Source organism: Mobula birostris, chromosome 12, assembly GCF_030028105.1.
Source record: "Mobula birostris isolate sMobBir1 chromosome 12, sMobBir1.hap1, whole genome shotgun sequence".
Taxonomy (NCBI): domain Eukaryota; kingdom Metazoa; phylum Chordata; class Chondrichthyes; order Myliobatiformes; family Myliobatidae; genus Mobula; species Mobula birostris.
The window spans coordinates 46,414,118-46,430,281 of record NC_092381.1 but is presented as its reverse complement, the minus strand read 5'-3'; the positions used below and the strand labels follow the sequence as shown (position 1 = coordinate 46,430,281).

General features: G+C 42.3%; 1 protein-coding gene across 5 annotated transcripts in view; it reads right to left on the bottom strand.

Moving 5' to 3' along the window:
* The window catches only part of cc2d1b (coiled-coil and C2 domain containing 1B), a 90,526-nt gene that overhangs the window by 10,271 nt on the left and 64,091 nt on the right, over positions 1 to 16,164 (bottom strand). For all 5 annotated transcript variants that reach the window (XM_072273743.1, XM_072273742.1, XM_072273746.1 and 2 more), the window contains exons 17-20: positions 15,729 to 15,845; positions 14,438 to 14,511; positions 6,206 to 6,264; positions 5,933 to 5,984 (exon numbers count right to left, since the gene is read on the bottom strand). In XM_072273743.1, coding sequence (XP_072129844.1) covers positions 5,933 to 5,984; positions 6,206 to 6,264; positions 14,438 to 14,511; positions 15,729 to 15,845 — 302 coding nt within the window. The remainder of the gene's footprint in view (positions 1 to 5,932; positions 5,985 to 6,205; positions 6,265 to 14,437; positions 14,512 to 15,728; positions 15,846 to 16,164) is intronic.

Genomic DNA, 16,164 nt, shown 5'->3' with positions numbered 1-16,164 from the left:
TGCTCATTATTCAATAGGGATTCCTTCTGTGAAACAAATTCTTGCTGTTCGTCTCTGTTGTATTGCAGTTCATGCAATAATTCCAGATTGCCAGCACTTTGAGTAGTTGTACAGTTTCTTGGTGTTGGCAAGTTATATTCTTCAAGTGTTTTGCCCAAGTTCTCAAGTTTCTCTTGGAAATACAGAAGAGCTCATTCATGATGCCTCTCATCCATCATGATATTAGGCGGATGCCTCTGGCATGTCTCAAATTTGTTCTTTTGCAAGTCGAACGGACGCAATGTATGGGTTTCATTGTTGTAGTAGGGTTTCCAATAATTCAACAATCTCACATTGAATTCCATCATTCTGTAGTATCCCCATTCTCAATTCTACGCTGTCTTGAGGACCTATGAAGTTAATTTGAAGGAATCTGGCTTGCTGGTTGGGGTCTGGCATTAAATGTCCGATGTAATGATGGATTTGGCCTTGAATAATCACAGAAGGATTCCATCTATTCCTCATTGGAAGGACTTCCTTGGCACCAAAGGATGTCATCCGGAAGAGACAATTGTATTATCTGATGTTCTTCCTGAATTTGTTTGCAATAGGTTCATCATTGCTGTATAAATTGAGGAATTCATTGGGTAGAGGTTGCAAATTGCCTATCCTGACCTTTCCCTTCATACAGCAGAAATTTGCAGTTTCTCCAGTGAATAGAAAGGCACAACAGCGAGGGCATACTCTGATCATCATACCAACATCAGCAGAAATGTTACGGCGTGTGAGTCATGCATTTTGCCTTGCTCTTTCTCTGTCGAGGTCGTTGAAAGCGGGCATTGTCGTCTGCAACAACTCTTGCATTAATTACTCTTTGCCGCATATTCTCGAGTCGATCTTTCCTTTTCTCCTAGCCTAGTGCAGTTTTTGTGTTGTTTTACGTAATCTAGTGTAGCCTTGTGCTGTCTCACATAGTCTAGTGTAGCTTTGTGTTTGTTTCACGTAGCACCATGGTCCTGGAGGAACGTTTTGTTTTTACTGTGTACCGTACCAGCAGCTTATGGTCGAAATGACAATAAGCTTGACTTGACTTGACTCCTCTGTCTCTTCCTCTCTCCTCCTTCTGTGCCTGTTTTTGTCATTCTGGAGACGTGCAGCCTTTTCATCCCCGGTCTCTTCATCTCTTCTGCTGTTTGTTGTTTGCCTCTGGTCCTGGAGATGTGCATTTCTCAGCTCCTTTGTCTCTTCCTCTCTCCTCCTTCTCTGCCTGTTTTTGTCATTCTGGAGACACGCAGCCCTTTCATCCTTCATCTCTTCTACCATTTGTTCTTTTTCTCTGAACCTGGAGTCATGCTGCCCTGGCCTTATCAGATTCTTGTTCTCTCCTCCTTCTGTGCCTATTGTTGTCATTTTGGAGATGTGTATACCTCTCCTCCTCTGTCTTGCCTTCTCTCATCTTTTTTTGTCCTGACTCTTTGATCCTGGAGTCATGCGGACCTGGCCCCATCCGATTCTTGTTCTCTCCCTCTCCTCACTGCTTCCTGACGACGTTTGGCGTAATCTCTTGACCATAATGTCCCCCTTCTCTTTCCACGTGGCATAATTAGGCTGACCTTATTTTTTTTACCTTAATGCTGGATAGAAGATACGAAGCAGTAACACCAAAGCCTCCAGGATGCTGATTTCTCTTGATGATGTGGTTGGCTCTCTCCTAAATGGATGTGATATAGTCACTGCTGTCCTTTGACTGCAGCAAAGGGTTTGATGGATGTTTTGAAGTACTTCAGTACAATAAGATTTAATTACCTCTTATTAATGGGTCACACTTTGATCTGTCCCAATCTTGCACATGCTGATGGTGATTAGCAGAATGTGACCACTCGAAATAGAGCTGCCCTGCCCTTTTGCTCTGGTTGGTGTCGCTGCTGTGAGCATCATGAGTCACTTCTGAGGCTGGCCGTGCGCATGTGTCATGGTGTCGCGTCACAGTTTCCATGAAAGCTGGAATCGGGTTTGGAAAGCGGGGCCTGTTGACGAGTGAGCAATTTTATACGAATATAACCCTGACCTTTGCATGCATTCTGTAAGTTAGTGCATTTTAAGACCATTTAGTCAAAATAAGTGCCGCTGTAATGCACTGTTTGGGCTCATTTGAGAGCACGAGTAGACAAACCGACAAACAGATAAATAGAATGAGAATTTTAGTAATGTATAGATAGATGAGATATGGAAGTGGTTGAGGCAGATAGCATGGTATCATTTAAGAAATACTTGGATGTGGGCATGGAGGCCCAGCACTTAGAGAAATATGGGCTGAATGCAGTAAATTGCGAAAAGCTGGCTAGGCACTGTGGTTGGCATGGACTCCTGTATCTGTGCTATATGGCTCCATGATTCAAGTCTAATGTGAATGAATTGACATTCATCTGAATGGAAATTAATTTGCCAGAATTTTAACCATTTGTTTATTGTATTAAAAACATGACACCGTAGGACAAAAGAGCAGAGTAGACTATTCGGCTCAGAGTGTTCTGCTGTTAGATTTCCCCCCTACCCCCAACCCCATTCTCCCCATAACCTTTGACGCACCTACTAATCAAAAACCTATCAACGTCTGCTTTTAAAAAAACAATGATTTGCCTTCCACAACCCAACTATCTGTGGCAATTAATTCCACAGATTCACTACCATCTGGCTAAAGAAATTCCTCCTTATTTCTGTTCTAAAGGGATGTCCTTGTATTTTGAGGCTGTGCCCTCTGGTCTGAGACTCTCCCATTATTGGAACCATGCTCTCCACATTCATTCTATCTAGGATTTTCAATATTTGGTGTGTTTCAAAGAGATCCCTTCTTTCTTCTAAATTCTAGTGAGTACAGACCCAGAGCCATCAAATGCTCCTCATACATTAACCCGAGGACCATTGCCATGAACTCCTTCTGGACTCTATCCACGCCAGCAGATCCTTTCTTAGCTAAGCGTCCAAAACTGCTCATAATACTCCAAATATGGCCTGACCAATATCTTTCTGAAGGTAGTCTTTTTGTGCGGTAGTGAACTGAATGGGCTGATTCGGTGTCACATATCTACTGGATGGCACAGGGGGTGTGGCAGTTAGTATTGCTACCCTTCAGCTCCAAGGGTGCTGTCTGGGTGAAATTTGCATGTCCTCAAATATTAAATTTAATAGCTCCATGAATACTACCCCCTTTTCAGTCATCAGCAAACTAAATTGAAACTTTCTAAGCAACACTATCATTTACAAATAAACTGAGTATTGCCTCCCAATACACACCCTTTTGGAACACAACTTACCACATCTTGTCAATATCAACAGATGGTCTATTATCTACATAGTTTGTCTAATTATTCAGCCAGTTCAATAATTTGTTTTCAGTTTCATGATCATGTGAAGGAGTCTATCAAATAACTTCTAAAAGTAATTTTAATCCAATTTGGGTCTATGCCAGTTCTATCCAATTAGCTCCATTTCCCATTTTAATAAATTGGCTAATTGACTTATGTAATTTTATTCATTTGAGCTATTCTCTGGAATGTTATTCCTGAATCAAATTCTTTCAGTCAGTGATTCCAGATGAGAAGATTTTACATTTTGAACACCACCCCTCACTTCTCAATTCCAAAGGGAACCACCTCAGTTTTTCCATTTTGATTTTCAGTCTTTATCATTTTCCAGGGATCAGTGCTGATACCTCAGTTTGTAATATATGTAACTTAGATGTGGTGTCAAAATGGTTGCTGTGACACGTTTAGTGTGGTAGTGTAGTGGGTAGTGCTTGTCACTCTCACTTTCAGCTTTGATCGCTGACTAGTAGTCTTGCGAAAAGGAGAGCCAAATATGTAAGTCTCTCCCTGCCAGTACACAACCTCTCCAACAACAAGCCTCATGTAGTGCCTCCTCGCTGGTCGACACATGAAAACTGAACTCCTTTTGAACTCAGGCTGAACTGCAGAGGATGAGGAGGAGGCCTGGCCTCAGCACACGTAGCACGCAGACCCACCTGTGCGTGGACATACCCTGGTGCTTGTGAACCAGATGCCCAGCTTTGGGTAAGTAGCCGCAGTGCCATGTGGGCAGCCTCCAGAGAGGCGAAGGCTACGGGAGTAAACCCAGACTTCAAATCCGGAGTGGAGCCCCTAAGGTGGCTGGACGTCATTGAACTTCCTTCCGGCAACTGCTGTAGCCAAGCTGGTGCCAAACATCTTGCTTCAAAAGCTTTCCTTTGGACTACACTGGTGAGGCTGAGAGGGGGATCTAGATGACTGGGCATCTCAGGATCTCCATTCCTTCCACCCAGGCTTGTGACGATGATGACCAATCACCCATTGTCCTTCGAGACGGATGGATGCCAATCACCACCAATTTGATGAAAATATATCTGGGCTGATCAGTAAATTTACAGATGACAACAATGAACAAGATTGTGAATAGTGAAGTTATCCAAAGGATATAGATCAGTTGCAAATATGGGTAGACAAATGGCAGGAGATTAATTCGATAAAGTGTGAGATATTGCACTTTGGGGGGTCACGGGTAAGGGGAACATATACAGTATGTAGAAGGATACTTGGGAGCATTAATGAACTGTGGAATGTTGGGGTGCAAGTCCACATCTACCTGAAAAAGGCACACAAGTAGATAGGGTGGTAAAGAAAATGTACAGCAAACTTGCCTTCATTGGTCAGGCACTGAGTAAAATTGGGAAATCATGCTACAAATTCATAAAACATCAGTTGTTACATTTGGAGCAGTGTGCAGTTCTGGTTGCCACATTACAGAAAAGATGTGGAGGCTTTAAAGAGGGGCTCAATCCTCTTTCATCCTCTCCAGATGTTGCCTGGAAAAAAGAATATCAGCCATAAGGAGAGGCTGGCCTAACTAAAGGTTAAGCCATGAAGCTGAAAGAGGCAGGTGGAGTACAATGTTGGGTAATATGAAATGAGCCTTTAGGAGTGGAAGAAAAGATTTTTTTTTAATGACCTCCTCACACAAATTACTGAAGATCACTTTTGCAAGGCAGTTGGAACAAAAGGGTAAGGTAATCTTGTTGCAAATATATACACCCTTTGTGAAACTTGTGGTTCTAGTTTCTTGTACTTCTTCAAAGATGTACTAGACTAAGTCCAAGGATGGCAGAGCTAATCAATGAAACTTCACCGGATAGACCTGTTCTCTGGAGTTAAGGAACAAAAAGGCATTCACATTCAGATACACAAATCGTACTGAATCTGGTAGATCCTGAGTTCACAGAATCAGCAATGTGGCATTTGACAATGAGATAAGAAGCTATTTCCTCAACCACATGGTAGTAATTCTTTACAACTGTCTTCACTAGATTACTACAGATGCTTACTCCATCTTTGAAGACAATCGAAACCGAGGGCAATAATTTTGGTGTCAGAAGTTCATGGATATAAAATAGAGTGGTGCAGTGCAGGTCTGTCACAGTTTCAGAATACACTTCAGAAATCTATGGCATTATCTTTTTCCGATGCAAGTTCTTATTACTGAATGCAACAGGAAAAAAGTCTGAAAATAGTTGTCTTTTCACTGTGAATTTTAGATTTTTCTTCAGTAAGCATCTTACAAAACTGACAGCAATATTGGGCAAGAACTGCCCAGAAATATCAGCTGAAGGGAGGTTATCAACAGAACATACCTTATACACACAACCTAATCTGAATTTGTTAAAAATTCAATCTGATCGATTAATAATTAAACTGCGCACAACATATTCAAAAGAAAATGTAAATTTAGTTGAAGTTATAAATAGAGAAAATTATTAAGAAAATTAGTGGTTGCATTTTAGCCTTATAAAGATACTTTTCTCCCATGCTACACATTCAAATTAAGAAATTTAATATATTTAATCAAAACTGATATGAACAGACAGCAACTTCCCAAAAGCTAAGAAAATTTACCCATCCCATACCTGGACAATTAGTATTCCTTATCACAGAAGTTTTGTTTCGTTGAGCTTGCTCCTAGTTTTAAAAAAATGCTGTATTTTATGGTCAATCTATAATTTGTTGTTTATATAATTACATTGTTAATAATAATTCAAGATTAACAGATAAAATTTTAAACATTCACAAATACATGGTGATTAATACGGCAAGTTGTTTAAACAATTGTATGTAATTTTATAAAGGAAAAATTCAACTATAAGATTATGTCTCTATATTTCATAAACAAGTTTACTTACTGTACTAGGATACTGAAATTCAAACTTTACAAATGCATCAAGGTCATGTACAGACACACCTGTGTAAAAACAAATAAGGTTTGTTTTCCAGTAGAAATTAGACCCCACCTTATTCACAAAATAAATTTTAAGTTGATTTTATTTGGTTGATTTTTAAACTATACATTTACAGAGGTAATTAATTTATTAAGCTACATTTATTCAAAACGCTTTATGTAAGAGTACCATAGACATTTGTAATGTGCACAACGTTATAGACATACTTGATTTAGCAGCACAGTTTACCGATCATTTAGCAACCAGTTAATATTTAAAAATGTTTCAAAATTAGTGAAGATTTCTTCATTGCAAATAAAGAAAGCGAGGTGATGTTATTAAACATGGCTCTCCCAAAAACAAGGTGCTTAATGTTGAGTTGCTGTTATGATAGTACTTAAAAAGATTGGAAGAGTTCACATATGGAGTCAGTGGAAGAGAATAATGGATTTGAAAAATAACAGCAAATTCAATAACTTTGGTGAAGGAAAGATGAAAATGGGGTGGTTGTTTGGAAGGATAGAATAGTCAGAGGCTGTTGGCGGAAGAGGTGTGGTGACGGCACATTTACAGGTAACATGAATAACCATAAGATCATAAGATAAAGCAGCAGAATTAGGACATTTGGCACATTCAGTCTGCTCCACCATTTCATCATGGCTGATCCAATTTTCCTCTCAGCCCCAACATTCTGCCTTCTCCTTGTATCCCTTCACGCCCTGACCAATCAAGAATTTATCAGCCTCTGCCTTAGAAGACTTGGCCTCCACAGCCACGTATGGCAAAGAATTCCACAGATTCACCAGTCTCTGGCTAAAGAAATTCCTCCTCATCTCCTTTATAAAAGGACACCCCTCTATTCTGAGGCTGTGTCCTCCGGTCTTAGACTGTCCCACCATTAGAAACATCCTCTCCACATCCAGTCTATCAAGGCCTTTCATAGAACATAGAATACTACAGCAGATTACAGGCCCTTCAGCCCACAATATTGTGCTGACCCTCAAACCCTGCCTCCCATATAACCCCCAACTTAAATTCCTCCATATACCTTAAATCTCACTAGTGTATCTGCCTCCACCACTGACTCAGGCAGTGCATTCCACGCACCAACCACTCTCTGAGTAAAAAACTTTCCTCTAATATCCCCCTTGAACTTCCCACCCCTTACCTTAAAGCCATGTCCTCTTGTATTGAGCAGTGGTGGGGAAGAGGCGCTGACTATCCATTCTATCTATTCCTCTTAATATCTTGTACACCTCTATCATGTCTCCTCTCATCCTCCTTCTCTCCAAAGAGTAAAGCCCTAGCTCCCTTAATCTCTGATCATATTGCATACTCTCTAAACCAGGTAAATCTCCTCTGTACCCTTTCCAATGCTTCCACATCCTTTCTATAGTGAGGTGACCAGAACTAGACACAATACTCCAAGTGTGGCCTAACCAGAGTTTTATAGAGCTGCATCATTACATCGCAACTCTTAAACTCTATCCCTCGACTTATGAAAGCTAACACCCCATAAGCTTTCTTAACTACCCTATCTACCTGTGAGGTAACTTTCAGGGATCTGTGGACATGTACCCCCAGATCCCTCTGCTCCTCCACACTACCAAGTATCCTGCCATTTACTTTGTACTCTGCCTTGGAGTTTGTCCTTCCAAAGTGTACCACCTCACACTTCTCTGGGTTGAACTCCATCTGCCACTTCTCAGCCCACTTCTGCATCCTATCAATGTCTCTCTACAATCTTCGACAATCCTCTACACTATCCACAACACCACCAACCTTTGTGTCATCTGCAAACTTGCCAACCCACCCTTCTACCCCCACATCCAGGTCGTTAATAGAAATCACGAAAAGTAGAGGTCCCAGAACAGATCCTTGTGGGACACTACTAGTCACAACCCTCCAATCCGAATGTACTCCCTCCACCACGACCCTCTGCCTTCTGCAGGCAAGCCAATTCTGAATCCACCTGGCCAAACTTCCCTGGATTCCATGCCTTCTGACTTTCTGAATAAGCCTACCATGTGGAACCTTGTCAAATGCTTTACTAAAATCCATGTAGATCACATCCACTGCACTACCCTCATCTATATGCCTGGTCACCTCCTCAAAGAACTCTATCAGGCTTGTTAGACACAATCTGCCCTTCACAAAACCATGCTGACTGTCCCTGATCAGACCATAATTCTCTGAATGCCCATAGATCCTATCTCTAAGAATCTTTTCCAACAGCTTTCCCACCACAGACGTAAAGCTCACTGGTCTATAATTACCTGGATTTTCCCTACTACCTTTTTTGAACAAGGGGACAACATTCGCCTCCCTCCAATCCTCCGGTACCATTCCCGTGGACAACGAGGACATAAAGATCCTAGCCAGAGGCTCAGCAATCTCTTCCCTCACCTCGTGGAGCAGCCTGGGAAATATTCCATCGGGCCCTGGGGACTTATCCGTCCTAATGTATTTTAACAACTCCAGCACCTCCTCTCCCTTAATATCAACATGCTCCAGAACATCAACCTCACTCATATTGTCCTCACCGTCATCAAGTTCCCTCACATTGGTGAATACCGAAGTGAAGTATTCATTGAGGACCTTGCTCACTTCCACAGCCTCCAGGCACATCTTCTCTTAATCGGTCCTACCTTCACTCCTTTCATCCTTTTGTTCTTCACATAATTGAAGAATGCCTTGGGGTTTTCCTTTACCCTATTCGCCAAGGCCTTCTCATGCCCCCTTCTTGCTCTTCTCAGCCCCTTCTTAAGCTCCTTTCTTGCTACCCTATATTTCTCAGTAGACCCATCTGATCCTTGCTTCCTAAACCTCATGTATGCTGCGTTCTTCCACCTGACTAGATTTTCCACCTCACTTGTCACCCATGGTTTCTTCATCCTACCATTCTTTACCTTCCTCACTGGGACAAATTTATCCCTAACACCCTGCAAGAGATCTCTAAACATCGACCACATGTCCATAGTACACTTCCCTGCAAAATCATCATCCCAATTCACACCCACAAGTTCTAGCCTTATAGCCTCATAATTTGCCCTTCCCCAATTAAAAATTTTCCTGTCCTCTCTGATTCTATCCTTTTCCATGATAATGCTAAAGGCCAGGGAGCGGTGGTCACTGTCCCCCAGATGCTCACCCACTGAGAGATCTGTGACCTGACCCGGTTCATTACCTAGTACTAGATCTAGTATGGCATACCCCCCAGTCGGCCTGTCCACATACTGTGATAGGAATCCGTCCTGGACACAGTTAACAAACTCTGCCCCATCTAAACCCTTGGAACTAATCAGGTGCCAATCAATATTAGGGAAGTTAAATTCATCCATGATAACAACCCTGTTATTTTTGCACCTTTCCAAATTCTGCCTCCCAATCTGCTCCTCAGTATCTCTGCTGCTACCAGGGGGCCTATAGAATACCCCCAAGAGAGTAACTGCTCCCTTCCTGTTCCTGACTTCCACCCATAATGACTCAAAAGAGGATCTCGCTATATTACCCACCCTTTCTGTAGCTGTAATAGTATCCCCGACCAGTAATGCCACCCCTCCTCCCCTTTCCCCCCTTCTATCCCTTTTAAAGCAGTGAAATCCATATAATTCTCCGTAACTTCCACCACCTCCAACAGGATCCCACCGCTAAGCACATCTTTCCCTGCCCTCCCCACCGCTTTCCGCAGGGATCACTCCCTATGCAACTCCTTTGTCCATTCATCCCCCCCTATCCCTCCCCACCGATCTCCCTCCCGGCACTTACCCTTGTAAGCGGAAGAAGTGCTACACATGCCCTTATACTTCCTCCCTCACCACCATTCAGGGCCCCAGTCAGTCCTTCCAGGTGAGGCGACACTCCACCTGTGAGTCCGCTGGGGTGATATACTGCGTTCGGTGCTCCCGATGTGGCCTTCTATATACTGGCGAGACCCGACGCAGACTGGGAGACTGTTTCACTGAACACCTACGCTCTGTCCACCAGAGAAAGCAGGATCTCCTAGTGGCCACACATTTTAATTCCATGTCCCATTCCCATTCTGATATGTCTATCCACGGCCTCCTCTACTGTCAAGCTGAAGCCACACTCAAATTGGAGGAACAACACCTTATATTCCCTCTGGGTAGCCTCCAACTTGAAGGTATGAACATTGATTTCTCTAACTTCTGTTAATGCCCTCCTCCCCTTCTTACCCCATCATTCATTCATTCATTCATTCATTCATTTATTTTCCTTTGTTCTTCTTCTTCTCTTTTTTCTCTCTCTGTCCCTCTCACCATAACTCCTTGCCTGCTCTCCATCTTCCTCTGGTGCTCCCCTCCCCCTTTCTTTCTCCCTGGCCTCCCATCCCATGATCCTCTTCCTTCTCCAGTCTTGTATCCCTTTTGCCAATCAACTTTCCAGCTCTTAGCTCCATCCCTCCCCCTCCTGTCTTCTCCTATCATTTTGGGCCTCCCCCTCCCACTTTCAAATCTCTTACTATCTCTTCTTTCAGTTAGTCCTGACAAAGGGTCTCGGCCTGAAACGTCGACTGTACCTCTTCCTAGAGATGCTGCCTGGCCTGCTGCGTTCACCAGCAACTTTTATGTGTGTTGCTTCAAATTCCAGCATCTGCAGAATTCCTCGTGTTTGCAAGGACTCCCAAGTCTCTTTGCACCTCAGTTTCTTGAATTTTCTCTCCATTGAGAAAATAGTCAACACTTTCATTTCTTCTATTGTATACTTGGACTTTCTGAAGGCCTTTGGCAAAGTGCCACACATAAGGCTGCTTACCAAGTTAAGAGCTCATAGTATTACCCAAAGGTTACTGGCATGGTTAGAACATTAGCTGATTGGGAGGAGACAGCGAGTGGGAATAAAAGGATCCTTTTCTGGTTGGCTGCCAGTGACTAGTGGTGTTCCGCAAGGGTCGGTGTTGGGACCACTTCTCTTTATGCTGTATATAAATGATTTAGATGATGGAATAGATGACTTTGTTACCAAGTTTGCAGGTGATATGAAGATTGGTGGAGGGGCAGGTAGTGTTGAGGAAACAGGTAGGCTGCAGAAGGACTTAGACAGATTAGGAGAATGGGCAAGACAGTGGCAAATGAAATATAAATGTAAAACACCAAAGCACACTGTATTGGGGGTAAGGTATTGATGTGAATAGAGAATTGGTTGGCAGACAAGAAGCAAAGAGTGGGAATAAACGGGTCTTTTTCAGAATGGCAGGCAGTGACTAGTGGGGTACCGCAAGGCTCAGTGCTGGGACCCCAGTTGTTTACAATATATATTAGTGACTTGGATGAGGGAATTAAATGCAGCATCTCCAAGTTTGCGGATGACACAAAGCTGGGCGGCAGTGTTAGCTGTGAGGAGGATGCTAAGAGGATGCAGGGTGACTTGGATAGGTTAGGTGAGTGGGCAAATTCATGGCAGATGCAATTTAATGTGGATCAATGTGAGGTTATCCACTTTGGTGGCAAGAACAGGAAAACAGATTATTATCTGAATGGTGGCCAATTAGGAAAAGAGGAGGTGCAACGAGATCTGGGTGTCATTGTACACTAGTCATTGAAAGTGGGCATGCAGGTACAGCAGGCGGTGAAAAAGGCGAATGGTATGCTGGCATTCACAGCAAGAGGATTCGAGTACAGGAGCAGGGAGGTACTACTGCAGTTGTACAAGGCCTTGATGAGACCACACTTGGAGTATTGTGTGCAGTTTTGGTCCCCTAATCTGAGGAAAGACGTTCTTGCCATAGAGGGAGTACAAAGAAGGTTCACCAGATTGATTCCTGGGATGGCAGGACTTTCATATGATGAAAGACTGGATCGACTAGGCTTATACTCGCTGGAATTTAGAAGATTGAGGGGGGATCTTATTGAAACATATAAAATTCTAAAGGGATTGGACAGGCTAGGTGCAGGAAGATTGTTCCCGATGTTGGGGAAGTCCAGAAAGAGGGGTCACAGTTTAAGGATAAAGGGGAAGCCTTTAAGGACTGAGATGAGGAAAAACTTCGTCACACAGAGAGTGGTGAATTTGTGGAATTCTCTGCCACAGGAAAAAGTTGAGCCCAGTACATTGGTTATACAGTATTTAAGAGGGAGTTAGATATGGCCCTTGTGGCTAAAGAGATCAGGGGGTATGAAGAGAAGGCAGGTACAGGGTTCTGAGTTGGATGATCAGCCATGATCATAATGGCAGTGCAGGCTCGAAGGGCCAAATGGCCTACTCCTGCACCTATTTTCTATGTTTCACTGCTAAGGCTAATTTAATGGCTTCTATGTAATGGTTTCTCTGTAGCAGCTATGTTTGGGTTATGGCTAGAGATAACGGAACTTTGGAATGCTTGTTACCCAATGGGAGAAATATTGTTCTTTCTTGCGTGTCTGGGGGCTGGGTTTTTCGCAGTCTTTCGCCGAGGAGCAATGGAGAGAGAGGACGTGAATGGAGAGGGTCAGAAGACCACCGGACAGAGTGGACTGAGGAGTGAGATTCCGAGGGCCAGCTACGCTTGGAGGTCAACGGGAACAAATGAACGAACAGTGAGCTCCATCGATACACAATAGACTTATTTCTTAAAATGGGCCCTTTTACTTTTTATTTTCTTTACTAACTGTCTATCCAAATTAAGATTTAAAAAGTTCAATCATTTAATTGCACATGGTGTACTGTCTGATACTTTGCGGTGTGGATTTGTAACTGGGCAACACATCACGCAGCATCCACACAAGCGAAATTTTTTAGTTTGGCGGGGCCAGAAGTTGTCTTCCCCTCGACGAACACATGCTGGCCGAGCCTAAGGCTTACACAGGTTGGAAAATGTATGGTCATGCACTTTCGTAGTAGAAATAAATATGCAGACTATTTTCTAAAAAGGGAGAAAATCCAAAAATCTGAGATGCAAAGGGACGGGCGTCCTTGTGCAGAACACTCTAAAGATTAACTTGCAGCTAGAGTTGGTGATGAGGGAGGCAAATGCAATGTTAGCATTCATTTCAAGAGAACTAGAATACAAGAGCAAGGCTTTATAAAGCACTGGTGAGGCCTCACCTTGAGTAATGTGAACAGTTTTGGGCTCCTCATCTAAGAAAAGATGTGCTGGCATTGGAGAGGATTCAGAGGAGGTTCACAAGGATGATTCTGGGAATGAAAGGGCTATCATTATGAGGAACATTTGATAGCTGTAGGTCTGTACTCACTGGAATTCAGAAGGATGAGAAGGGATCTCATTGAAACCTTTCAAATGTTGAAAGGCCTAGACAGAGTAGATGTGGACAGGATATTTTCCATGGTTGGGAAGTCCAGGACAAGAAGGCACAACCTCAGGATAGAGGGGATTCCATTTAAAACAAAGATGTGGAGAAATTTCTTTAGCCAGAAGGTGTTGAATTTGTGGAATTTATTACCACAGGCAGCTGTGGAGGCCAGGTCATTGGGTGTATTTAAGGCAGAGCTTGATAGGTTCTTGATTGGACATGGCATCAAAGGTTACAGGAACGTGATCTGGGAGTGGGACTGAGAGGGGAAAAAAGGATCAGCCATCATTAAATGGCAGAGCAAACTCGACAGGCCAAATAGCCTAATTCTGCTCCGATATCTTCTGGTCGTATGGCACATATCCTGTGCCCTTCCGAATTGCTTCTAGAAATTCCAGCCATTGCTATTCTGCCGTCATCCCTGCCAGTGTTCTTTACCAATCAATTCTGGCCAACTCCTCTCTCATGCCTCTGTAATTCCCTTTACTCCACTGTAATACTGATACATCTGACTTCAGCTTCCCCAGATGGTAAGAGAGAATGATTTACAATATCAGGCAATGTGGAAGATCTGAGAGCTGTGTGGTCAGCAGTTCAGCTGAAATGGAATAGAATGAGTCTCAGATAAAATATTCAGAAGATATAAAGGGGAGAAACTAGACACAAGTTCAGGACCAGCCCAAGTTGGAAGCTTAGCATAGTAGACTTAGAAAAGGGAGCTAAGCTGATCTTTTCACTCAAAAGGCAAATAGCTTTATGAACTTCTCCCTGCTGGTTGGAAATTATTTCCATCTTATTTATCTGGGCTGAACCAAAGAATTGTTGAAAAGATTTAACAAAGTTCCTTTGGTTTTATGCTAACATTTGAGTACTTTGAGTTTATTTTTGTACACATTAACTGTTTCTTGTTAATGTTGCTGCCGTTTTCCCAAGCCCTTTGTCTTACCTGAAGGAGCAGGAAGATTTATTCCTTTCACAATGATAAGAAGCATCTCAGTACTACTAATGTCTGAAAATATCCTGCAAAGTAAAATACTTTGATCTAATTAATGGCTTCTTGAACAGGAGTAGGTGATGCATGAATGACAGATAACTTGAAATGTAACCCAATAGACAAAGAACAGGCCAACAGTACAAAAAAGTACTTTTTATCCATTGCAACCACTGTGAATTTTTAATTCAAATTAATAATTCGCTTTTTTTATCCTTTGATATACTCATTAAAATTTCTTTGACCAAACTTTTTGCTCCAGTACCTCTAAGATCAGTGACAAAATTTAGGTTATGATCTTTGGGACTTTATCTATATGTACTGTGCTATAGGATAAGCTGTTGTAAGGAGTTGTGGAAAAAACAGATACTATATGGTGATTTGTACCATGGTATCAAGTGTGGTTCAATGTCTATGAAATGCAAATAGTTACCAACTAACTTACAAGCAAAGGAAATTTGAGCAGAATTGGGTTGAAAAGATATATATCCTTAACAGATTATTGGCTGCAATGCGCATTCAAGTGAGATTTTCTTTTTCTCCCTCTCAAAACTAAAGTACTAAATTCTTAAATATCGAGGAACCCAATTTCTTACTCACTTTTTGAACTTGACGTGAAACCATTTTATTCTCATAAATGTCTCAATCCTGGATCCCTGCCCCTACTTTATGTACCTTTATACCAGTGCTGTGCTCACCTGTACCAGGTGATGGAAAACAACTTTTTTCACAAAGTTGTTTCAAGTATAGTGGAGCAACACAAAGGAGCTGGAAGAACTCAGCAGATCAGGCAGTACCTGTGGAGGGAAACGAACAGCTGACAGTTTGCATCAAGACCCTTCATCAGCCCTTCTCAAAACAAAATATCACCTGTCAGTTTCTCTCCAAGGATGCTGCCTGTCCACCTGAGTTCCTCCAGCTTCCTTGTGTGTTGCTCCAGATTTCTAGCAATTGAAGTCTCCTGTCCATCTCTGCTTTCAGTGAAGTGCGTCTAAGCTATTTGTTGCTCAGCATTATTTGTACTCTTGCAAGTTTATAATGTGTTATTAATTCAAAATGCCATAACAAGAAAATGTTTCTAAAAACTAAGAAAAAATAGTGCTGCCTTTACAACAAAAGCCGACGTAGAATATCCTCAGAGACATCCTTCTCAGTTGCAACAGTAACTCCCATCTTAATCACAAAGTTTTCTTTTTGATCGAAAAGGTATTGCAATTGAAATATTTACAAAAGCAGAGATCCATACCGTACAGTTTTAAATGTCCTCTCCTCAAAGTGGTATTTTGGAGGCTCCAAGCCTTGAGCTTGCCCAAGTTTAAGGATTTCAAGATTTTTTTTACAATCTTCAGCCATCTTTTCAAATCTACAAAAACAGCAATGCAGGTTTTCAAAAAAGCTCTGTGCAACTAGTAGTAAAATTTACTGTAGTCAGCATAAAACATTATTCATGCAACAATACTGATAAATAAATATGGGTATGCATACACAAGACCATAAGACATAGAAGCAGAATTAGGCCATTTGGCCCATTGAGTCTGCTCCATCATTCAATCATGGCTGATCTTTTTTCCCCTCCTCAGCCCCACTCTCCAGCCTTCCTCCCGTGATCTTTGATGCTGTGTCCAACGATATGGCCTCCACAGCTGCCTGTGGTAATAAATTCTGGTTAAAGGAATTTCTCC